This window comes from Neomonachus schauinslandi, chromosome 7 (assembly GCF_002201575.2).
Source record: "Neomonachus schauinslandi chromosome 7, ASM220157v2, whole genome shotgun sequence".
In the NCBI taxonomy this organism is placed as follows: Eukaryota; Metazoa; Chordata; class Mammalia; order Carnivora; family Phocidae; genus Neomonachus; species Neomonachus schauinslandi.
Window position 1 is genome coordinate 54,593,246 of NC_058409.1, and position 25,235 is coordinate 54,618,480.

General features: G+C 42.3%; 1 protein-coding gene across 2 annotated transcripts in view; it reads left to right on the forward strand.

Annotated features, from left to right (window-relative positions):
* The window catches only part of SV2C (synaptic vesicle glycoprotein 2C), a 152,408-nt gene that overhangs the window by 112,474 nt on the left and 14,699 nt on the right, over positions 1–25,235 (forward strand). Inside the window, exons 4-11 of one of the 2 annotated variants that reach the window (XM_021700088.1) lie at positions 7,969–8,102; positions 8,564–8,653; positions 11,961–12,071; positions 12,521–12,609; positions 16,494–16,652; positions 19,768–19,901; positions 21,514–21,717; positions 22,193–22,352. In XM_021700088.1, the coding sequence (XP_021555763.1) occupies positions 7,969–8,102; positions 8,564–8,653; positions 11,961–12,071; positions 12,521–12,609; positions 16,494–16,652; positions 19,768–19,901; positions 21,514–21,717; positions 22,193–22,352 (1,081 nt within the window). The remainder of the gene's footprint in view (positions 1–7,968; positions 8,103–8,563; positions 8,654–11,960; positions 12,072–12,520; positions 12,610–16,493; positions 16,653–19,767; positions 19,902–21,513; positions 21,718–22,192; positions 22,353–25,235) is intronic. The other variant, XM_021700095.1, reaches the window with a different exon arrangement.

Below are 25,235 nucleotides of genomic sequence, written 5' to 3' on the forward strand. Positions count from 1 at the left end.
TTACCACTTCATTCTTTTATTCATTTTGGATCCAGATAATGGTATTTTAGTTTATCAAAGCATCTGCAGGGCCATTTCTCAAGACCGGCACTCTGTCTATCCCTCATCGGGGCCACAGAATATCATCCATCAGTCTTTGAGCCCCCTCCCCAGGGCCATGTCCTAAAAGGGGAATAGTGTTGGTCTCCCTTTCTAGGATTTCTTCCTCCCACTTGAGGGCTGTCCTCTCTTTCTCCAGGTCATATGGTTATGATATAGAAGGAAAGAGTTGAGGACCAGGCATGGCACAACCTGTCTTGGATACTCTCATCTACTTCTTAAGTATTGATTTGAATTGTGTCTCTAACTTGAATGTTAGAAACTTAAGAATTAGCTCTTTGTTCAGGACCCAAATAAGAAAAGAAATTTCTCTGGGGCTCTGGAGAAAATACCTTTTTGGATAGACACCTCTGCCCCTTCTGCACTCCCACCACTAATTCTTCATAACCTGTTCCAGCATGTGTGGGACTGTTTGTTGTGTCTGTTAACTAATCTGCCTCTTCTCCTAGACTAGAACTCCTCGAGGGCAAAAAAGAAGTCTTACTAGCCTCCACATTGTGGAGCATTGTGACTAGCCTATTTAGGTACTCAATGAAAATATGAATGAATAAACAAAGTAAAGTAAGGTGATCACTAGGCAGTAGGGAAATGCAAATTAAAATCACGATGAGGGGCACCTGCGTGGCTCAGTCATTAAGCGTCTGCCTTTAGCTCAGGTCATGATCTCAGGGTCCTGGGATGGAGTCCCGCATGGGGCTCCTTGCTCGGCAGGGAGCCTGCTTCTCCCTCTGCCTACTCCCCCTGCTTGTGTTCCCTCTCTCACTGTATCTCTCTCTGTCAAATAAATAAATAAAATCTTTAAAAATAAATTAATTAATTAAATAAAATCACGATGAAAAACCATTATACACCTATTAGAAGGGCCAAAAACAAAAACGAAACCAAAAAACCTAAACTGATAAAGCAAGGTTGAAAAGGTCTGAAGCAGCTAAAAGTCTCACACACTAGTGAGGGGAATGTCAAATGATACAGCCATTGTGGAAGATAGTTCGGCAGTTTCTTATAAAACTAAACAGAAACTTTTCCTGACTCAACTAACCTACTCCTTGGTATTTAGCCAAGAAAAAAGGAAAACTTTGGGACACAAAAAATCTGATTGAAATGTTGATAGTTGCTTTATTTATAATCACCTAAAACTGGAAACCATCCACTGTCCTTCAACTGGTGAGTAGGTGAACAAACTATCATCTAGCCACACAGGGCAGTTGTACTCAGCAGTGAAAAGGAACAAACTATAAGTCTAACAGTCTGCATGGGTGCATTATTCTAAGTGGATAAAGCCAGATTCAAAAAGCTGTGTACAGTAGGATTCCACTTAGATGACATTCTGGAAAAAGGCAAAACTGTAGGGCAGAGAACAGACCTGTGGCCATTGGTTAGGAAGGGAGGAAGGGTTGACTGCAAAAGGGCAGCAGGAAGGAATGTTTTGGGCTGATGGAACTGGTCTGCTCTTGATCACGATGGTATCCACATGACTGTGCATTTATCAAACTCATAGAACTGGATACCTGAAAAGGTAATAAATTTTATCATATATTAATTACTAATTTAATTTGAAAAAATAAATCAAGGCTGTTTTGCTGTTTAGTGTGAATTTAAAAAACGTCAAAAGAAAACTAGGCTTACTAGCCTGCAGTAATTTGTCACATGTTCGTATACTACCATAAACACACTGTGAGAAAGTGTGTGTGTGTTTTCATTTAGCAGTGTTTAAAGAGAACCTTCCAATGGACCACGACTTGCTATAGGCATTGAGAATACATTGGTGAGTAACAAAAGCAGAGTTCCTACTCTCCCGATGGGGAGAAGGACAGAGAGTTAACATGTCACCAAATCAATGCAGTTGATAGCTTTGGATAGGAGGAAGTGCTGTGGAAACAGTAAGACAGGCCTTGGTGACAAAGGGTGGGATTGAGGGTTTGGCCTCTCTGAAGAGACGACCTGGAAGGTGGGAAGGAGGCATCAATATATGCAAATATTCGGGCAGAGCGGTCCTGGCAGGGAAAATACCAAATGCAAAGACCCTAAGGGAACTACACTCGGGATGACCTGGCCTGAAAGACCCTCTCACTTTCAAACCTCGGAGAAAGGACAGCTAAAATAGAACAACCATCCTTTCAAATGTATGGCTGGGCTTCCAAGGAAATTAGGCACAGCCCCTAAGATGAAATTAAGCTTTGAATATTCAAAGAACTATGAGCAGTTAGGTAGGGCCTGAGCAAGAGGGCAAGGGGAGCAGCAGCAGATGAGCTCAGGTAGATAGGTAGGGATCTGTTTCTGTTGGCTCCAGAGACCATGGTAAGACATTTGGATTCCGTCCAAATGTCTTGGGAGCCTTTGGATGCTTTTAAGGAGCAGAATGAAGTGGCTCTTTTTTTTTTTTAATTTTATTTTATTATGTTATGTTAGTCACCGTACAGTACATCATTAGTTTTTGATGTAGTGTTCCATGATTCATTGTTTTCGTATAACCCAGTGTTCCATGCAATACATGCCCTCCTTAATACCCATCACCGAGCTAACCCATCCTCCCACCCCCGTCCCCTCTAAAACCCTCAGTTTGTTTCTCGGAGTCCATAGTCTCTCATGGTTCATCTCCCCCTTCCTTTTTCCCTTCCTTCTCCTTATGGCCTCCATTCTATTCCTTATTTTCCACAAATAAGTGAAACCATATGATAATTGACTTTCTTTGCTTGACTTACTTTTACTTAGCATAATCTCCTCCAGGCCCATCCATGTTGATGTAAAAGTTGGGTATTCATCCTTTCTGATGACTGAGTAATATTCCCTTGTATACATGGACCACATCTTCTTTATCCATTCGTCTGTTGAAGGGCATCTCGGCTCTTTCCACAGTTTGGCTATTGCGGACATTGCTGCTATGAACATTGGGGTGCATATGGTCCTTCTTTTCACTACATCTGTGTCTTTGGGGTAAATACCAGTAGTGCAGTTGCTGGGTCATAGGGTAGCTCTATTTTTAATTTTTTGAGGAACCTCCACACTGTTTTCCAAAGTGGATGTACCAACTTGCATTCCCACCAACAGTGTAAGAGGGTTACCCTTTCTCCACAGCCTCTCCAACATTCGTCGTTTCTTGCCTTGTCAATTTTGCCATTCTAACTGGTGTAAGGTGGTATCTCAGTGTGGTTTTAATTTGAATTTCCCTGATGGCTAGTGATGATGAACATTTCTTCATGTGTCTGTTAGCCATTTGTATGTCTTCTTTTGGGAAGTGTCTGTTCATGTCTTCTGCCCATTTTTTGACTTGATTATTTGTTTTGTGGGTATTGAGTTTGAGAAGTTCTTTATAGATCTTGGACATCAGCCCTTTTATTGACATTTTAGTTTATTTATTTTTAGTGATCTCTATACCCAATGTGGGGCTCAAATTCATGACCCCAAGATCAAAAGTCACATGCTGTTCCAACTAAGCCAGCCAGGTGGCTCTAAATTTTGTTTATGTAATCTCTACGCCCAATGTGGGGCTTGAACTCATGACCCTGAGATTACAAGTCATATGCTCTACTGACTGAGCCAGTCAGGCGCCCCCTCTTATCGATGTTTTAAAGGGGTAAGTCTGGCTGCTGTCGGGAGAGTGGCTTGTGGTACATGGCGGGGGGACAGGGAAAGGAGAGTGAAGCTCCTGCTGTAGGTCAGGGGTACAGTGTTGCCAGCTAGGAGTTCGGTGGTGCCAGGGAGATGGGGAGAAGTTGTGGCTTTGAGGTCTGTTGGAGAGATGGAGCTTGCGGAGAGATTGGACCTTGAGTGTGATGAGGGGAAAAGAGGACTCGGGGATGAGGTCTTGGTTTTAGTCATGAATATCTGGGTGGCTGGCAGTGTGTCATTTGCTGAAGCAGGAACATTGAAAGAAAAGCAAGAGTTTTCTTTGGTAGCAGAGCAGGAAATCAGAAGTTCCATTTTGGACACAGTAACTCTGAGATGCCCAGTAGACATCTCTGTGAAGATGTAAATAGGCAGGTAGAGAAGGGTTTCTGGAGCTCTAGAAAGAAAAGAGGCCATGTTTCAGAGACAGTGGCCTATAGATAGTGCTTAAAGTCATGGAAATACACGAGTCTGCCTAGAAAGAACCTGTATCCAGAGAACAGGACTGACAACCAATATTTAGGATATACCGACTTTGGAGAGCTAGTCAGAGAAAGAGTCAACTAAGGAAACTGAAAGAAAGCCAGTGAGACGGGAAAGAAACTAGCACATGTCATGATGAGGAAGACAAGGGAAAAAGTTCTTCAAAGGAAGAGCATGATCAGCCATATGGAATAATTTAGACAGTTCGAGTAAGAAGAGGACAGAGAAGTGCCTATTAGATTTGGCAGGACAGATGACCTTGACTGGCACAGCTTCTGTGGACTTGGGGGCAGAAGCAGGAGACTGTTGCTCTAGACCATTCTTTTGAGAATGGGGATAGAGGAGTAGCAGTGCAACTGGAGAGGCCTGTGGGGGTCAAGGTAGGGTTTTTTCTTAGATGGTGGAGATGGGTGTGCTGATGGAATGCCCCATCAAGTAAGGTGAGAGAGCACCATGAGGAGGACCAGAGAGGAGGGGTAGGTAACTACAGGAGTTCTGTCCTTGAGAGAGAGAAGGAGGAGAGAGTCACGAGGACAGATTGACCTTGGATTGGTTACAACAGACCAACTGCCAATGCCCCTGAGAGAAGGCGGAGGGTACAGACAGGCACAGGTGGGTGAGAAGATTCAGGAGTGAAAAGATGAGATGTATGTAGTTCTCCCTGTGTTTGCCTTCTCAAAGACAACAGGAGGTGGGGGTCAAGTGCACGGAGTAGAGTAGACGGCTAGAGATTTGAAGAGAGACAGAAGAAGGGTACAACTGAGTTTTGGAGGCTGGGGAAATGCATATTGCAAAAAACGGAGAGAGAAAGGAGTGGACCCCACCCCCTTTATATAAAGCAAGAGCACAGGGCGTGTGCGCGCGCATGCGCGCGCACACACACACACACACACACTAAGCAGGGGGTCAGAGACTGACTTCACGGCTATCGAAGTACAGAAGGATGTGAACCGCAACGATCAGGCTAAACTTAGGCTGCTGGACAGAAGAATCTACACCTGAAAAAACTGCATTTTAAGCTGAGGAGAGGGGGACTTTGGACCAGCTAGCTCTCCTCCAGGATTAGATTCTATTTGTTGTCCACTTTCCTCCGTAGGCTGAAAACTGCTCGAATGGAATCACATTGCACTCAGTCTCTTCCCTCATTGATGTGATGTTTGGGAGTGGTGAGAGTGAAGGGCAGTATTTCTAAGACCAGCTGTCAAAAAGGAGACTGAAGTCATAGGAGAGGCCATTGGAGAAGTCCAAGCAAAAGCCAGGAGCCTGAGGTTTCATAGAGAAGAGCTAGAATTCTTCAATTTAATTGCTGTCAATCATATAAGCAACAGAGCTGTAACTACAGAGAGCTGTATGGCTTTCTTTTTTTTTTTTTTTTAGTTTAATTTTATTATGTTATGTTAGTCACCATACAATACATCATTTGTTTTTGATGTAGTGATCCACGATTCGTTGGCTTTCTTAATGCTGATGTAAGAAATCACCACAAACTGACTGGTTTGAAACCACATAAGTTTATTACCCTAAAATGCTGGAGGTCGGAAGTCTAAATGAGTTGGCAGGGCTTCTGGGGGCGGGAGGGGAGAAGACAGCCCTCGCCTTTTCTGGCTTCTGCAAGCCGCCTACATTGCTTGGCTTGTGGCCCTGGCTACATCTTCAGAGTCAGCACTATAGCACCTTCAGATCTCTCTCTGAGCTGACCTCCGACTTCCCTCATCACATCTCCTTCCCTCTCTTTCTCTCATGAAAAGGCTCTTCTGCTTATGTAAGTCAGGCCCCACTCTATGACGTAATCAGTCTACCTCAGGATCCTTAACTGAATCCCCCCTGCAAGGTACCTTTGCCATATATGGTAATGTAGTCACAGGTCTGGGCATGGGGACGAGGACATCTTTGGGCAGGGAGGGAGCCCTGTCCTAGCGCCAGAAGCTTCCAGCTTTATCCACTAGTGTGATGTAGTCCTGTGCTGTAGCTTTGCATTTGCTTCACTCAGCCATCTAAAGCTTTTCTTTTTTATCCAGTGTGTAAAATAATAGGATCTAGAGCTTTTAAAAAAGATATTCATTATAAGGAACTTTCAGATCAAATGTGAAGTGAACAAGGTATGTTTTCTCTATTCCATCAATTTTTTTTTCTGTGTTTTGGGTATTTGGGACTTCGGAACTTCTGCTACAGAAAACACTGAGAGTAGACATCCCCTCCTAAAGTTCATGATGTGGTTAATTTACCAATTCTCATAACCATCAGGTATTAAATTCCCAGAAAATGTTTATGAATCTAAGATTGATGTACCATGTCATTGATGTTTACATCATTTGTCAACAAATTCTGTGTTTATGAGCAAGTGTGCATGCACATGAGGCTGAGTGTGGTATATGACTCTGCCTCAAATCCTGGTGGAGAAGGTGCTGATGTGTAACTTCAGCTTTGTGACCCTGAGGAAGTTACATCACCCTCAGAATCTCACTTGGCTTCTGTGTAAATAATGAATAAGTACACTGCTCTCCTGGGGATGGGGTATAAAATACCTGACTTTTATTCACAAAAGGCCTTATAAGTGCCAAGTATTGCCAAAAACTAAAATTTTGCCGTGTGTAATTCATCTATATCTCTATAAATTTCTGCTCTGTTTTCAATTAGATTTGATATCCCTCATTATTTCTCATTTAGAATCATGTTTGAATTTAGCTTTCAACCATTTTATATTCATTCAAATATTGGCTTCCTTTAGTTCTTTTTTTTCACTGTTATTTAAATTTTATTAATATTAGTTTTTACTTATTATTTCATTTCAGCTTTTATTTAGTTCTTACACTTAGCTATATAACTAGGGGACTCTGGCAGTGGGATTCCGTTTATTCTCAGCAGTTTTCCTTTTAGTTTTTAAAGAGATTTCTGTTTGTATCCCATTATGCTTGTTTTTATTAGAGTAAAAATACTATTTAGAAATTTTAGATTGTCTTGATCTATTTTATGACATGTGCATATGGAGAGATACCGCACCTGCCATTTCTTCACAATTGTACGGGTCAGGGTGCTGGCAGGAAACCAAGAACACCCTCACAGGGGATCACTGAAGAGTCACGTGGAAACAGTGAAAAGAAACCAAGAGGGAATAATAAAACACCTAGGAGCTAGCAGCAGGAGGGCATCTTGTACCTACCTGTGCCTCAAAGAACACCAGGATGGAGGGATTGCCAAAAGCTGACAAGAGCTGTGGCTGTAGGAGAAGGTCCCAGGGGGTGAGCATACCAACTGCCAAATCTCCCCCCAGCCAGGGGAAGGGAGAAGGGAAACAAGGGAAATAAATATCTTGAATGCTGTTCCCACCATGCCAGACCCAGTGGAAGCCAATGGTCAAGGGAGCCAGTTGATGCCTCCATAGCAGTCCATTTCCCGGCACACAGCGGGGAGAGGGGGGGGGTGGGGCAGTGACCTGGAAGAGCAAACAGAACATGTCCCAGCACAGAGGTCTATTGGAAAAATATTCCAGATTACTTTATCATGGCCTTTGGAATTCGATTGTGCAGAAACACACATGTACCCCTATACTTAAGCCCTGACCCCTTTGGTTTCTTTCTCTCACCACTGCTATTGGTGGTTGTAAAGTTGAGCTGGTCACCATGGCTAATGCCCAGATCGTCTCATTCTTCTGTGAGTATTAAGACTTGACAATACATTCGCAGTGTAGATACCCACAGTGATTGGGGGGGAGGGTCCTCGCTTTCCCAGCAGGCCATCTGAGAGGCGCTGTCCTTCACTCTTCCATTCTTTCTTTTCTAGGATGGAGCTTCAGCATGGGGTCAGCTTACCAGTTTCACAGTTGGCGTGTGTTCGTGATAGTCTGCGCGCTCCCCTGTGTCTCCTCGGTGGTGGCCCTCACATTCATGCCTGAAAGCCCACGGTTCTTGCTGGAGGTAACATGTATTACTGTGAATATCTAAGGGAGCCACACACATTGGAAAAAGTTCCTTGTTAATTCTAGGAAAGTGTGTTTGCCTCTCTAGGAGGTACGCTTTCCCTTGCCTACCATGGAACCATGGAGGGGTTGGTTTTGTGGAGACATGCTTTAAAAGACCCATGTGTGAAAAAGCTGCCTCGTGGCCTGAAAGCACTAATGTTCCTCCTCAAGCAAGTAACTTTTCACTCAGTGAAGAGACTTTGTCTTTTTTATACATGAACTTTTAGCAGCTAAAGATGCTATTTCTAGTTCTAGGCACATCCATTGAACTGCTCAGGTATTTAGGGATATCCAGTGGGATATCCCATTTGTGCAATTACACCCAACTTGCTCTGACAACACAAGATGGTTATTGGAAAATCAGGGAGTATAAGTGTTTTACCTTTTAGCCCTTCAGTGTCTGTTCGCATTTCTTAGGTTGGAAAACATGATGAAGCGTGGATGATCCTGAAGTTAATTCATGACACAAACATGAGAGCACGGGGTCAGCCTGAGAAAGTCTTCTCGGTGAGTACCTGCTTCTCAGTAAATCTTCTATGCCAGGGGCCAGGAAACCTTTTCTGAAAAGGCCAGATTGTAAATTTTTCTCTCTACACCAGCTACACTCATCTTTTGGTTCCTCATATTCCACTTCACTTAGACATGTTGCACTCACTGGCTCTGTGTGTACCATTCACTCTGCATGGAATGTTCTTACAGCTTCTAGTTACCAAGTCTATTATCAATGGGGAAAGCCAGTCTAAATTAATGAAAATTGGATGGATGGAATTTTTTGGAAGGAACAGTGGTTTAAATCTTTTTACATAGGCAGTCATACATTTAGACTAATAATGTTTTGTCTGAAATAGGTTTAGGCAGATATACAGTAAGACATACGGAGACATAAATAAGATCTTCAGTATCTTATAAATAACACCAACTACAGGTGTTAAAACATATGAAATAGTTCCTCATTAAACAGTAAGTTGACATCTTATTTATTTCATTTTTACTTAGGAAACAAATTTTTCATATTGTAAATATAGACTTAAGTTTGGCCTTTATCTAAATTACCACACATTCTTCATTAGCACAATTTTTTATGCAATGTCATGGAGAAATGAAAGTCAGTAATGGATGTTCTCCATTGAGGACCTGAAAGTCTTTGAATAGGCCCTTCTTTTAAGCAGATGCACAACAGAGGAAGGATTTTTTTTAAATGAAAGGATCAGAAGGCTAGAGGAATCTTGAGGCATCATCTAGATACTCAATGTCACTTAACCCTTCTTAGCCACATGAGGGAAAAACCCTTTACCAGAGGGATCTTCTGAGAAGGAGAGTCTCTCCAGGGCGTCACAGAGCTACTTACCTGCTTTTTCCTCCAGAAGGTTTGAGTTACCAAATTCACACATGGTCATCCATGTTGTTACTAGATTAGGTGAGAACAGGGGGGAGTACTCCAAAAGAATGGATAAACTCAGAGTCATTTATTATGTGACTTTCAAAGTCATTACATGATTCCACCATGACAAATTTGTCTTTTTCCTTATTATGCCTACAATATAGTGAATCTCCATGCATTCCTCCAAAGCCTTCTTTTAAAGCTCTTCTTTTTTTTTTTTTTTAAGATTTTTATTTATTTATTTGACAGAGATAGAGAGTACAAGTAGGCAGAGAGGCAGGCAGAGGGAGAGGGAGAAGCAGGCTCCCTACTGAGCAGGGAGCCCGATGCGGGACTCGATCCCAGGACCCTGGGATCATGACCTGAGCCGAAGGCAGCCGCTTAACCGACAGAGCCACCCAGGCGCCCTAAAGCTCTTCTTCTTATGCCCCTACCTTAAATATTGTTTTCCAGGACTCTATTTTTAGCTAATTTCTCTTTTAATCCTATATGCTTTCCTTAGCTGATTCTAGCTCTCTATCTCCTAATGGACAGTTCTCCTGAGCTCCAGACATACATGTTGAAGGCCTTTATGGACATCCTTTTATGTCCTTTCAAATCTGAATTTCTGAGTCTGAACTTAGCACCTTAAGAGTCTTCAAGCTTCTTTTTTTACTAAATTCTACCAGAAGATACCACCAGTACCACAAACCGGAAAACTTCACAACTACCCTATTTCTTTCTTCCCTTTTATCCCCATAATATTCAAGGAATCACTCTGTCCTATTATTTCTATCCTAAATATCACTCCTCATTTTTCCTTACTTTTGACCCTACTGCCGCTGGTTTCTTTCAGCCCTCTTTACTCACTGCCCTCTGCCCTTGGACTATTCTTCAGGAATCTAAAACTCTTTGTAGTTGGCCAATACCTTGTTTTCTCTCACAACTCAGGATGTTTGCACATGGTATCTATCTCTCACGCTTGGAATGGCCTCCAAGTGGTTTACATACATGGTAAATGACATACTTCTCCATAAGTCCCAGCTTAGATTCAGTCCATGAAGGCTTCTCTCATTCCCAAGACAACTTGAATGTTCTATAAAATACATCTCTCCCATCCAATATAGATCTCCATTAGAGGTTCTTTTCTTTGTATGGTAATTGCTGAGAGGATGTCAGTAATGGATATTTTATGTTTGCATCTCTGTAGTCTAGTGCTGGACCTGGTACACAGTGGGTGCCCGTGAATGAATGAACAAACAAACATTGATGAGTACAGAAGAAGAAGCCTCCCCAAAATAGTATGTTGAGTGATAAGAACACCTCTGTGGTTTAAAAAAATCTAGAGTATCACAGAATAATGCCTCCATGGATTATTTTGAGCTGACTCTATTTGGAATCCCACATTTAACTCAGACATTATTTCCATTAAATATAGACCTCTTTGTTGACAGAGCCAGGAAGAGTCTACTGCTTACCTTGTATAATTTGGAAGATGCTGAGGGTCCCCAAATGACCACTGTCAAAAGACAGCCTGGGTACCTGGATTCTCACAAAAGAAGTGCTGCTTTGGATGTGGGCAGAATCTCCAGAAAAAAAGTGTTCAAAAGTTCAAAAGTGTTCAAAAGTGATCCCTGGCAGGGGTCACATTTGTGCAATTGCTGTGTTCTCTCTCAGAAGTTACATAAATATTGACTAACAGCGTAAGATGGGACAGGTCCTCAAAAGGAACCATTCTTTTTTTTTTTTTATTTCTATTTTTTCTGTTTTCAGGCTTCATTCTCTGTGTTGAAAGCATTGCCTCTCCCATGTCTAGGTTCTTTTCCTGAGCAGAAGAGGCTAACTTAAGTTCTAGATGCAGCTTTTCACAGTGGTCTCCCATCATTTATGCCCCCTCTGTCACGGAAGAATCTGTCAGAATTCATTCTCTCGACTCTGCACCAGGCTCGCCTGTGGCCATTTGCTGACGAGCCGCTGTGGTGTTAGGCTACAGGAAAAGGAAAAAAGGGGCATAAAATATAAAGATAACTTTTAAGAATACAAGTTGGATGAGGAAGCTTTAAGAACTATGTTGAGGGGCCAAATGTATCAAATCAGTAGGCTCCAATGTAAAGTATGTACAATCACTTCAGTCCAAGCAAAATAATTCTTATTCCAGATGCTAATCTCTCTGAATGTTTTATCTGCGAAATGTGTGCCTTTATGGTTTCCAAAGGACATTTGGGGTTCATATTACTCCATCCCTCCCTGTTCTTCTGCCTTTGCTCCGTGGTATTCCCTCCTATTCATTCTTTATGCAGTTCTTTTAGGTGGTGTTGGGATGTGTGTACTTACGCCCATGGTCTCATGTAGGAATGGAATGATTATCAGATACCTGCTTACTTTTGTGGGAGTTGGGATTTGCTCCTCTCAAAACAAAAAACTCAGCACGTGGCACTGTGTTGTTCTCTACAGGTCCACAGAATCAAAACCCCCAAACAAATAGATGAGCTGATTGAAATTGAGAATGACACACGCACGTGGTACAGAAGGTGTTTTGTCCGGATCCGCACGGAACTCTATGGAGTAAGTAACAGACCCGCCCCGAGTGCCGGCCAACATGTCACCTTTGAAGTTGGTCAGAACAGGGTTGATCGTGGCCGCCATGCGTGGCCCTGTGCCCCCTGCTGTCCAGGACACCTCATTTGCCTGCACTGGGACCAGGTGAAAGGACCCTCCTGGGATAAGTGGGCTGGACAAGACATTTCATCTTTGGGAAGGGAAGGTGCTAGGCAAGGAGTCTTGGCAGGGCTGGGACACACTGAAGTTTTAAGTTACTTTGTCCCTTGGCTTCCAGGCAGCTAAAAAAGTGAAGCTTGCAGGATTTGGTTTCCTAGAGCCTTCAGCCTTGACATTTGAAGTTCCAATGAATCTGGCTAAAAGAAAAGTCAGTGTTTTTATAACTGGTGAAGGGGATTGGGGAGTGGGTTCACTGCATAACCACACAAGAAAACTAACTCTTGAACATTTCACAGATTTGGTTGACTTTCATGAGATGTTTCAACTACCCCGTCAGGGAAAATACGATAAAACTTACAATTGTTTGGTTCACCCTGTCCTTTGGGTAAGTAATATTTCAGTTCTTGGTGAGTGAAATCTTTACATTTCCACACGGTAACTCTCAGTCATGCGGCTCTCCTTTCTTACACTGTTGAATGCTGTTAATATATTAGGAAAGATTTTTTTTTTTCAGTTTAGATTTGCTGACCATGACAGTTTTTATAAATGACTTACCTTGGGGCACCTGGGTGGCTCAGTCGTTAAGCGTCTGCCTTGGGCTCAGGTCATGGTCCCAGGGTCCTGGGATCGAGCCCGCATCGGGCTCCCTGCTCAGCAGGGAGTCTGCTTCTCCCTCTCCCATTCCCCCTGCTTGTGTTCCCTCTCTCACTGTGTCTCTCTGTCAAATGAATAAATAAAAATCTTTAAAATAAATAAATAAATATATGACTTACCTCATCTTATCACAGCACTGGGTGACAAAACCAATAGTGCTTGGAAAGTCTGACGAGACTATGGGTGATTTGCTCCCCATAGCTTCTCTACCCTCTTCTCCTTGTTTGCTTGGCACCAGCCACACTGGCCTCCTTGCTTTTCCTTGAACATGTCAGAACGTTCCAATCTCAGGGAACTGCCTTGGCACTGCTCCCCAGACATTGCCCCGCTCATTTCCTCACCTCTTTTGAGACTTGGCTCACATGTCACCTTCTCAGGGTCACCTTCCTTAAGCACTTACTTAATTGCAGCCCCTCAGCACTCCCTACCCCCTTCTCAGCCTTATTATTCTCCCAAAGCACCTTCCATCTTCTAATATACAAAAAATTTCTTTATTCTCTAGAGAATAAAGCTCTGTCTCCCCCTCTGTGGAAGCTCTGTGAGAACAGGGATTTTAAACTGTCTTGTTCACTCCTGCATGCCCCCGGCACATAGTAAGTGCTCAATAAGTAGTTACTGAATGAATAGAACCACCATATGTGTGTTCTAAGAAAAGAGGAGATAGGAAGAAAATATCAGAATTTTATTTGCTAATGGCTTTAGAATATTTGTGTCCAACTCTATTTTGCATAATTTACTGTTTAAAAGAGGCAGTTAGATAATACCCTATACTTTCAGGTCAGTTGGCTCTTAATGCCCTAGTAGAGCTCAACATCTATGCTACAGGTTCTATCTGTAAACATCCCTAAGTTAAAACAGGTGAGTGATCAAAGATGGTTGATCTTTCATAGTGCCGTGAGGGGTGGTAAATGGAGAGACAAGGAAAGTGTGGATCAGAAGACCTAATACCTCCTTCTGCTCTGTGACTTGGAGACACTACCAAGTTTTATTTCCTTATTTCCAAGTTAAGAGGGTAGATTCGGAATATGTGAAGTAACTCCCACTCAAGTTCTAGAAGACGCATTAATCAATGAAGGCAGAGAAGGCTAAAAAGTGCCTACTATGTTCTAAACACTCAATGAGGTACAAAGATAAGTAGTCAAAAGTTCTATTCTTGATGTGGAGATTTACATGGTTTGCTAACGTTTTGTTATTTATTGCTGACCACATTTTAAGCTTTATGGTTTCCTTGTAATATCCCTGAAATGTTAAAGAGTGGCTAGCATTTGGTAGATATTCAGTAAATGTTCGCTGAATAAATGAAAAATTAGCTGAAACTCCTCCACATCATTGATGATGTATGTTCCAGGCTAGCATGCTTCCCTCATTGTTGCCACTTTCAAAGATTTTTGTCCTGAGTATGAGTAGAGAGCAGTGTGATTGATGTTCCACCCCTGAGTCATTTCTGCTTTAGTGGCCACCACTCACACCCCCCCAGTGATTCAGTCATGCTCTATGAAAAGAAGGGGTTGGAGATCTATGGAATCCTAAGGCAGAGATGTTTTAGAAATCTTGATGACAGTGATGAGGATAAACACTGAAGTCTTTTGAGCACTCACTATGTGCTAGGCACTTTGCATCCCATTTAACCAGAGTAAAGAAGGTGGGTACTGTCATTGCTCTGATATTAGACATGGGGCACCTCAGGCTGAGATGAGTATGCATCCGAAGAATCACCTAGAGGACTCCATCTCCAGAGTTTCTGATGCAGCCGTTCCGGATAGCACCTAAGAGTTTGCATTTGTAACAAGTTTTCAGGCGATGCTGATGCTGCTCATCCAGAGATCCTATTTCGGGAACCACCAACTTAGAGCAGCGCTCTCTAATAGAAATAAAATGCAAGCCACATATGTCATTTTAAATCTCCTAGCAGCCACATGAAAGAAAATAAAAAGAAACAGATGAAATTAATTTTAAAAATATACTTTATTTAGCTCATTATGTCCAAAGTAGTGTAATTTCAACATATAATCAATATAAAAATGATTAATGACTTAATTTTACATTCTTTTTTTCATTAAGTCTCCAAATTTGATATTTTATACTTAACAGCAGATCTCATTTGGATTAGCCACATTTCTTGTTTTTTTTAGTTTTTATTCAAATTCCATTTAGTGAACACACAGTATAATATTAGTTTTAGTTGTACAACTAAAACTCTTCCATACAATACCTGGTGCTCATCACAGCAAACACACTCCTTAATCCCCATCACCTGTTTCATCCATTCTCCACCCCCCCACACACACACACCTCCCATCTGGTAACCATCAGTTCTCTGTAATTAAGAGTCTCTTTCTTGGTTTTCCTCTCTCTCTTTTTTTTCCCCTTTGTTTGTTTATTTTGTTTCTTAAATTCCACATATAAGTGAAATCATATGGTATTTATCTTTCTCTGACTGGCTTATTTCACTTAGGATAATACTCTCTAGCTCTATCCACATTGTTGCAAATGGCAAGATGTCATTCATTTTTACAGCCAAGTAATATTCCATTTATATGTACATATATGTAAACACACATACACCCACATCTTCTTTATCCCTTCATTAGTCAGTGGGCATTTCGGCTGTTTCCATAATTTGGCTATTGTAGATAATGCCGCTATAAACATCAGGGTGCATGTATCCCTTTAAATTCGTATTTTTGTATTCTCTGGGTAAATACCCAATTGCTGGATCATAGGTATTTTTCCAAAGACCTACGAATGGCCCACAGACACATGAAATGTACCATCACTGATCATGAGGGACATAAAAATCAAAACTGTAATGAGATATCACCTTACACCTGTCAGAATGGCTGAAATCAGCATAAGAGACGACAGGTGTTGGGGAGGATGCACTGTTGGTGGGGATGCAAGCTGGTGCAGCCACTCTGGAAAACAGTATGGAGGGTCCTCAGAAAGTTAGAAATAGAGCTACCCTATAACCCAGCAAGTGCTCAGTAGCCACCTGTGGTTAGAGACTGCTGTACTAAAGAGCACAGCAGAATGGCTGAGCTGCCCCCTGCTAGAGTCCTACGTAAGAGAGTACGGCAGAACGTGGGAATAACCTGGATTTTCAGATAATAACCCGAATGACCCTTTTCCCAGCCTTGAACCATTTGAGAAATGGGTCTCTGCCCTCGGGCTAATAGTATCACAGTAATGTAGGCACCAAGAAATAGTCCCCATTAGTAAAGAGGTCATTCTTTAACAGTACTCAAGAGTTTTGGGAGCCCAGGAGTTTGTACCACCAGACTAGGAGATGGGGTTCCTCAGTGAGGCCTGGGGTGATGAGAAGAACATCAGGGTCAGGGAGCCCTGTGTTGGTGTAGGTTGCAGGTCCCTGCCCAAAGGCAGAGTGCAGGACCCCTATCCCTGGGGCTTCCCAGGCAGTCTCTCCAGCGTGATTTTTGCAGACTGACGCATGGCGGAGAGGGGACAGTACAGATGACTGCTGGATGATTCCTTGTGTTGCAGAGAGCAGATCAGTGCTTCTCCAGGAACCCCTGCCTCTCTGAAAATGGGGGGGGGGGGTCACTACCACCGGGTGTGCCAGCACCCGTACATACTCCCATGTCTTTGTCTTTGCAGGTACTATGGATTATCTGTGTGGTTCCCTGATGTCATTAAACATCTGCAGGTGAACATGTTGCCCATTGAAAAGATTGAGAGAGAGAAATTTTCAAATTTCAGTGTTAACTTTACAATGGCAAATCAGTTGCACACGGGAGCGGAATACGACAATGGCAGGTCCAGAAACTTTGAAATAACTTAATTTGCTGTCTGTTCTGAAAAATGTCTTTCTTCTGAGCCTCCGCTGCATGGAAGCATGCACTGTTGTTTGCTTATTTTTTGGTTTTTTGTTATTTTAGTTTGTACACTAGTCATTTTCAAACTGAATTTGAACACGTCCAAATGAGCTTTAAAAAAAAAGGTGTATGTGTATCAGTCCTTGGCTTAAAACTGCTTCTGAAAACGCTGCTTCACATTTGTGAAGTAGCGGAATTAACTGGTATGAAGAGAAAATTCAGAGAGACGCTGGAAAGCCACAGAAATAAGTCATGGAAGAGCAGAGTGAGGAGTATGAGGAAATAAGATGGGTGATGGTGTTACTTAATTCAGAGAAGAAACCTGAAGTGTAACTTGATGCCTGTCTCCCACCCCTGAAAAAGGGAACCACTTTTCAGAAGCCCTTCCTTCTCCAGGAGGCTGAATCAAGAAGTGGCGCTACATTGTATCAGGAAGACTTTCCCTTAGAGAACAGGAATGATTCCCCAAAGTTCAGGGCTTTGAAAATACGGAATAAGTTAGCAAAGGACGTTTTTGAAGATGGAATCTGGAATGCATCTTGATAAGGAGAGAGAACTGGCTCAGGAAGTGGTTCCAGTGCATTCTTTCAGGGAGGGAAAGGGATAGACAAGGCCATTTGTTTCTATCCATTAGTTGTTTTCTGAACAAATAATGGCTGATGTGAGCTCCTGATGGTTTACATCATTCTTAGGAAATTGTCCCAAAGGCAGAAATGGTAAAAGTAAAAATTTTTTAAAAACTGAACAAAGTTCTGCAGGGCAAAACCACTTTGGAAGGATGAAAAAGAATTCTATAGGATGCTTATGGTTTCTATAATGGAAGGGAGAATTATGAAGTAGGAGAGAATTGTTTAAATTGGCAGTTCCACGAGGGGCCTAATCCTTATGCAAGCCATGTAGGATCACCTTCACTCTCCCACGTAAAATACCAACCAGAGTCTGTGCTTGTTTTTCCACGGAAACCTTAGAGTTCCGTGCTCGGTAATGGCAGGGTAAAATTTTACTTCATTTATTTTTAGAAGTATTGTTACTCTATTAGAAATGTCTGATATGTTTGTGTCTCTGACATATTTTAAATGATGCTTATTAAAGTTCTAAACCGATTCTTCAGTCACCACTAGGAAATTTTTTACATTAGCAATGTAAGGATTAGCATTTTAATAGTATTAAAATCCCTGTAAAATATATATATTTATTTTAGAAGGTGATAGAATTTTTATTGATTTTTTGTTTGTCTTTCAGGGAAATGGGAAATGCCACTAGCTAACTCTTTTTTTTTACAAAGAGCTTTCCTATTCAGTATCATAAAATAGCACCACTTTTCAATGCTGTGGTACTGATCTGGAATAGCCTCCAGGGTAGACTATCATGAAGCAAAGCAAAAGGTGTAGAATAGTGTGTCTCACTTGCTAGCACTCCATAAATAGAATGCTCCTCAAGAGCACACGAGAAACTGGCCACACTGGCCATCTCTGGGCAAAAGAACTGGGAGAGTTGAGGATGGCTGGGAAAAGACTTACTTTATCCTTTTTCAATGTTTTCAATTTTGTACCCTGTGTACTCTGTGTACATATTATCTATTCATAAAAAACCTAAAATGGTTTTCCCTTTCGAAATTCAGTTCTGTTTCAGAAAATTGCTAATATTCTTAAAATGTGCCATTATTGGGGCACCTGGGTAGCTCAGCAGGTTAAGCGTCCGACTCTTGATTTTGGCTCAGGTCATGATCTCAGGGTTGTGAGATCAAGTCCCACATCATTCTCCACACTCAGTGTGGAGCTAGTTTAGGATTCTTTCTCCCTCTCCTTCTGCCCCTTCCCTGCTCACTCTCTCTCTCTCTCTCTCAAAAAAAAAAAAAAAGTTCCATTAATTATCCTTCTTTAGTGGATAAATTTATGGTTTAGATGGTTTTACTCTGGACCCTTGGAGTAGAGGTTGAAATAAGATTACTTTTTAAGATGGTGGTGTGTTAGGCCACAGTGCGCCTTGAGCTGACGAATACAATCAGGCATTAAGGTGAGAACAATTTTGAAAGTACTAAAGAGTATATAGCTTTTAAGTCAGTCAGCTTGCTTGCCTGGGAGGCTCAGACCCTTTCTGCCCCGAGTGGTATTTGGTGTAATAACTTATTCCCCAGCTGAACAAGCATTTTCATCTCAGTGACTGGCTAAGTATACATTCATGGTCTCTTAATAACTTACCGAGACACAGTATGACTATTGATCCCTGTCTTCTGGGAGTCCTTATCAACACAGACAGATCTGAGTCGTAGACTCTTTTAAGATGTTAGGATCATCACGACTATTATCATCTTCACCATCTAGAATTCCCCCCCCCCCCCGCAGCACCGAAAAAGTTATCTGAGCAGGTTTCATCATTCTACACTTTCAAAAGAGCAAAACTCTCTCATCACTCTCCCTGGTTCAAGCAATACCTGTTGGCTTTGAGAAGAAAAGTATTTGTGGAAATGAGAATGACCTGTGAGTTTTTCTTTCTATGAGCCCTGAGTTCATCATTCCTCATATAAATGAAGCAGAATTCTCATGTTGTCTCTTCAGAATAATCAGAAATCCCTATAGGAGAATGAAGAAGCCTTGAATTTGTAGCTTAGGAAACAGACTTCCATTAAAAGTGAGCATGGGAGCACATTCCTAAGTTAGAGCCATTAACCTCAAATAGAGAATTTTCAAATAAAGGCATATGATCAAGAGCAAGAGGATAGGATTAAAAATAAGGAATCGGTAGCCACAGTTAATCTCCAAACTCTCCACCTTCAATAGCATACTCCACAAAGTCTTTCACCAACATTGCAAAGCTAAATGAAGTTATCTTGAATGCCAGCTCTTCTGCTGGAAAATAGTATCGGTGAGCCAGGAGATAGCCAAAGGACAGGCTGCATGAGGAAGAGGGGAAGCTAAGAGCCTAGAAGATCCAGAGACTAATGTCTTTATGGAGAGTCCATGTGGGGCATCAGATTTCTAAACCTGTTTGACTTCACTTTGAACCCTGATGGACACAGTCATTGATAAGAATTTTTCTGTGTGTTTTTTGGGCAGATTTCTAGGGATGAAGTTCAAATCTGTAACTTTCAAAGATTCACTTTTTAAGGCCTGCCTCTTTGAGGATGTGACTTCAGTCAACACCTACTTCAAGAACTGCACATTTATTGACACTGTTTTTGACAACACAGGTAGGTGTGCTACTTAGCTGTGCCTGGGGCCCCTTTAAATGGCCCAGTTCTTGGCAGAAACGTGATACCCCTGTGATAGTGTGGGCAGAGGCGCTCGGGGAAAGTAGAAACTGAAGTGTAAAGGAATGGATTTCCTTAATCAGACTGGATCATAGTTAAGCTTTTATTATTTGTCTCTGTCAGATTTAATGCAAATGGGACTTGCTGAAGTTCCAAGTTAAAATAAAAAAGTCCTGAGGCGCCTGGGTGGCTCAGTCGGTTGAGCGTCTGGCTCTTGATATCAGCTTAGATCGTGATCCCAGGGTCATGAGATTGAGCCCAGTGTCAGACTCCGCACTGAGCATGGAACCTGCTTAAGATTCTCTCTCTCTCTCTCCCTCTGCCCCACCCCCACCCCCCTGCTCATGTGTGTGCACAATTTCTCTCTCTCTCTCTAAAAAAAAAAAATCCTTTGAGTAACTTTTTAAAGGGATTTTATTTATTTCCTTGAGAGAGAAAGAGAGCACAGGTGGGTGGAGGGGCAGAGGGAGAAGCAGACTCCCCGCTGAGCAGGGACCCTGACACCGGGCTCAATCTCAGGACCCTGGGATCATGACCTGAACCAAAGGCAGACGTTTAACCAACTGAGCCACCCAGGCGCCCCTCCTTTGAGTAATGTTTGAAGAAAAGAATCACCCTGTAGTTTGTTTGTTTGTTTGTTTATAATCCTGGCTTCAAAATTTGATGTCCACTTAAGTGATCATGCCTGAACTGCAGCGAACAGAGATGGACAACGCATGGCTGTGTTTAATCAGATCGTTTTTTAGTGCAATCCTGGTAATGGAGTTTGGAAAACTCCCCAGGGGAAAAGAGGGGCAAACTGATTGAGCACCTACTATATGCTGGTTCCTACTCTCCGTCATTAGACGTTACCTCATTTGGTGAGATAATAGTGGAGACTTGGGAAAATTAAGCAATTTGGCCACATTCTTAGACCTGGTAACAGCTAACAGTTTTATCTGATTGCAGAGTCGTTGCTTTCCCCCCCCCACACACTCTGGTGTGTCTGTCCTCTGAGTCCAAAATAACAGCCCAGGACTGGCAGGAGTATGGCCCTACCTTGTTGCCAGCTAGTGACCGTCCACTAAGGGCAACTCTTACTCCTTTGTGCCTTCCTCCACTTTGACCCCAACTTCTACATTCAGCCTCAGTGGGCCCAAGGAAAGTCCTGTTCCTTCTCTTTGCCTCCAAGTCCCATAAAATAGCAGTGATAAGGCTGATTCATCCACATTTTGCAACAAATTGTTTGTGTAATTGTGGTATGAAAGCTATTAGTACTATAATGATGGTACTTATGTAACATGATAATTAGAACAAAGTAACATTATAAAGAAGGAAGCAAGTAATGTAATTAGCGATGGCCAACCATAAAAACATCAGAGGATAACTGGACTCTTTAACGTATTCTTTTATTCAACTTGTAATGTGAGGTTCTAGACTAGCCCCTGTGCTTTGGCCAGGCCCTGAAGCCCTCAAGTTTACAATACCATGTTTCTTTTCTGAAGTCTTGACTGGCTTTCTTAGACTGGTGCACAACTATAGAGAGCTTGATGAATTGTCTTTGTGTCCACAGATTTTGAGCCATATAAATTCACTGATAGCGAATTTCAAAACTGCTCATTTTTTCACAACAAGACGGGATGCCAGATTACCTTTGATGATGACTATAGTGCCTACTGGATTTATTTTGTCAACTTCCTGGGGACATTGGCCGTGTTGCCGGGGAACATCGTGTCTGCTCTCCTGATGGACAGAATTGGGCGCTTAACGATGCTAGGTATGTACTTGGTTTCATGTAAAATAAAAGAGCTGCGCTTGCCATCTCCAGGGAGCCTGGTTCCCACTATATTCCCTGCCCCCTTAGGGATTTGCATCCCACAGAGATGAGGAGAAATCCCTTAAGACCTTTCATTAGGACTAAATTTCAGTGAAAATTATGTCTGATTACATTTCATTTGAGGTGCTTCCATGAGTTAACAGACTGAAGAACTAATTATACGTGACTAATGTATATTTTTCCGCCTAAGTAGCTGAGTAATTGACGATGTGCATTTCCTGCTTGCTGTCTTCAGAAGGCAGTTGGGGAGGCAAACCTTTTTACAGGTGAGGTTACCTGTACCACTGAGGTTTTGGAGTCCAGGCCACAGCCTCCCCTTGGGATTCAGTTTTGCTGAGAGATGTCAAAGACCCGAGGATCATGCTCTGCTAAGATGGCGGGAAACGTGGCAGCCTTTTGTTGGCTTCTTTGGCAGGTGGCTCGATGGTGCTTTCGGGGATCAGCTGTTTCTTCCTCTGGTTGGGCAGCAGTGAGTCCATGATGGTAGGCGTGCTGTGTCTGTATAATGGATTGACCATCTCGGCCTGGAACTCTCTGGATGTGATCACTGTGGAACTGTACCCCACAGACCGCAGGTATGTTGAAATGGGCCTCTAGGAAGAGGCACTCTGGGCTTCTTGGGGCCACAGAGAGGTCATAGAAAAATAAGCCAAACTGTCATTTCCCAAAGGAAGTGAAAATCCAAAAAAAATACCTGGTTTATGAGGTTGTAGTTTTCACTCATACCTTTTAAAAAGAAAATGTCAGGGAATATAGTTGCTAGCAGGAATAAGTAATCGGGCAGTGAAACTAGTGAAGGGATTCAATTGTGTCCATGACTTAGTTTGTTGGCTGACAATATGAGCAACCTGTAACGCAGTTGTGAGGAGTAGGATTTAATAGCCTCTCTTGGACCACATTTTCAGCTGCTAATCAGTCCTGAGAGGACTCTTACCTTCCTTTTCAAGTGTCTGCATGAGCTTTGTATTAAGCAACCACAGAGAAGTCTCTAGACCATATCTCTTGACCTTCCTGGTCTGTTGGAGGAAAGCCCAAGATATTTCCAGTTACAACAACAACAACAACAAAGATTCCTATTAGAAGAAAGTTATGCATCAGTCTCAACATGAAGGTAAAAAGCATCTTATATGAGAGAAAGGACTAAAAGATAGACTTTTGGGGTCGAGCTGTAGCAGCTGAATAATTAAAAGAATAGAAGCCCTGTTTTCCCATTTGACATGAGCAAAGACAAATGGCCTTTTCCTTCTTTTATTTTGTGTATACTTTGTCACCATGGGAGCCTTCTCTGCTGAGGGATGGGGTCAGTATCTTCTGAACTTTGAAATGGAGGAGGGATTTTCCTAGGATTATGCAGAGGCATTTGGGGTAAGAATTTTCAACATTACTGACGGTATAGGAACGTTATAGGAACTATATACCCATCTCCTGCAGAACATCTCAAACTCTTATGGATCTGTCCTTATCCAGTGTTCTACTAGACCCTCAGTAACCTCCTATTGAATATTTAGGCTCTGAAAGGAACCATATACTCCACATTCAGCATCTCCTTCATTCATTCAACAAACATTAATTCTCTGCTGTGAGTGAGATCCTGAGGTGGATGCCATGGGCCTTGGGATGAGGGTGCTGCCAAAAAAAAAAAAAGAAGAAGAAGAAGAAGAAAGAAAGAAAAAAAAGATTAAGACTCTGCAGTATCCACTGAGCATTCTTTTATCAACCTCTCTTCCTGCAAACTGGGCCCAGATGTGGATTAAACTATTCATTTAAAATAAACCCCTTAATGTTAAAGCAACACTATGGCATAGCCGGGTACCTTTATGTTACACGTGTAAGAGTTTGATACTATTTTAGATGAATCAGCTGCTTATCCCTCTACTGTAAGGGATGGAAGGATGAATATTCTTCTATGGCAAAATCTGGCTTAAAAAACAAAAAGCAAGAAACAATGATTTGGGCAGGTTCCTCCGATGAGAAACATGGACCTGCTATAATTCAACAGATTTTGTTGGTAAAAACAGAAATTGCTGTTTGTGTTTGCTCGGGTCCTCTGAGAAGCAGAGAACAGGACAGAACTAAATGTGGGCGCAGATTTTAGTAGGAGATGTGGCTGTGCGAGAGAAAACAGGGAGGGAGGTGAAGTCTGGGAGAGCTGTAGGCACCATGAGAGGGGTGCCTTATGAATAACTGAAGGCGTGCCTCTCACTCAGGTTTTAGGAGCTAGGAACCAGGACAGAGACCACATGTATTGCTTAGACCACACCTTTCCACTGTGTCAATGTCACTATAATTCTTCAATCGTCAAAATCTCAGCATCAAAGGAAAGCATAACATAATGATTCCCTGATGACATTTCAGCTTTTCTCCCAGGTTAGATCACGGACAGTTATGGCACATGATAATTTGAGGGGCACAAAAGGGGGTAGAAGGACCCTCACAAACACATTTTAGTGGAGTCCTTATAAGATCCAATTTGTTTATGGAGATGTGAGGGAACCCATTTTTTGGAATAGAAGCTTAGGGAAACTTTTTAGTATATTCTTTGATACTCTCTCACACAAAATATATGGTGTCTTTTCCAACACCAACCAGTTCTCCAATTCTGACATTACACGGGGTTGGTATCAGATCCTACAAGTTAAAGGGCTCAGTCCCACAAAACCGCCCCATTTCAGATGCGTGCTGCAAATGGGGTGCCCAGGCAACTGACACTTCTGCCCAGCCAACTACAGATTTGTGAATTTCCACAGCCCTGAACAGGTTTGATAATGGACTAGATAAAGAAATACCTAGGGTGAGCTGCAGAGGAGTCCGAAGTACCTGAGCCTCCATGTTCCCATGGAGTTAGTCAGGGTACAGTACCACCGTCCTTACAGGTGAATGCATTCACCAGTCTGGAAGCTCTCTTGATTTATAGAGGTTTCATTATGTAGGCATGATTGATTAAATCCTTGGGCATTGGTGACTGAATTTAATCTCCAGCACCTCTCCCCTCCCTAGAAGTCAGGGGTGAGGTGGGAGGCTGAAAGTTTCAACTCTCTCTTCACATGGTTGGTTATGTCCAGAGACCAGCCCCCATCAAGAAGCTATCTAGGAGCCCTTCAAATTAAAGTGGAGATGATATGAAGTTTTCTGTTATTATGCAGAAAGGCTAAGATTTTAAAGACTGATACAACCCAGTGTTCCCTGGAGTGGATGAGGGTGGCATTGCTGCTCAGAAGCTGTTAGGAGAATTCTGAAAACATGTACAACATGTAGAGAGGGGGGAGTCTAGAAATCTCAGTGTTTTCCCCTATAGATGAGGGGGTGTTTCCTTTGGCTGCTTTCAAGATTTATTCTTGGTCTTGGTGTATTTTTTTGGGTTATTTCTTTGGGTTATTATGTTTGAGGTTTACTCAGTATCTTGAATCTGTAGATTTGTGTCTCTTGACAAATTTGTAAGACTTGGGCGCCTGGGTGGC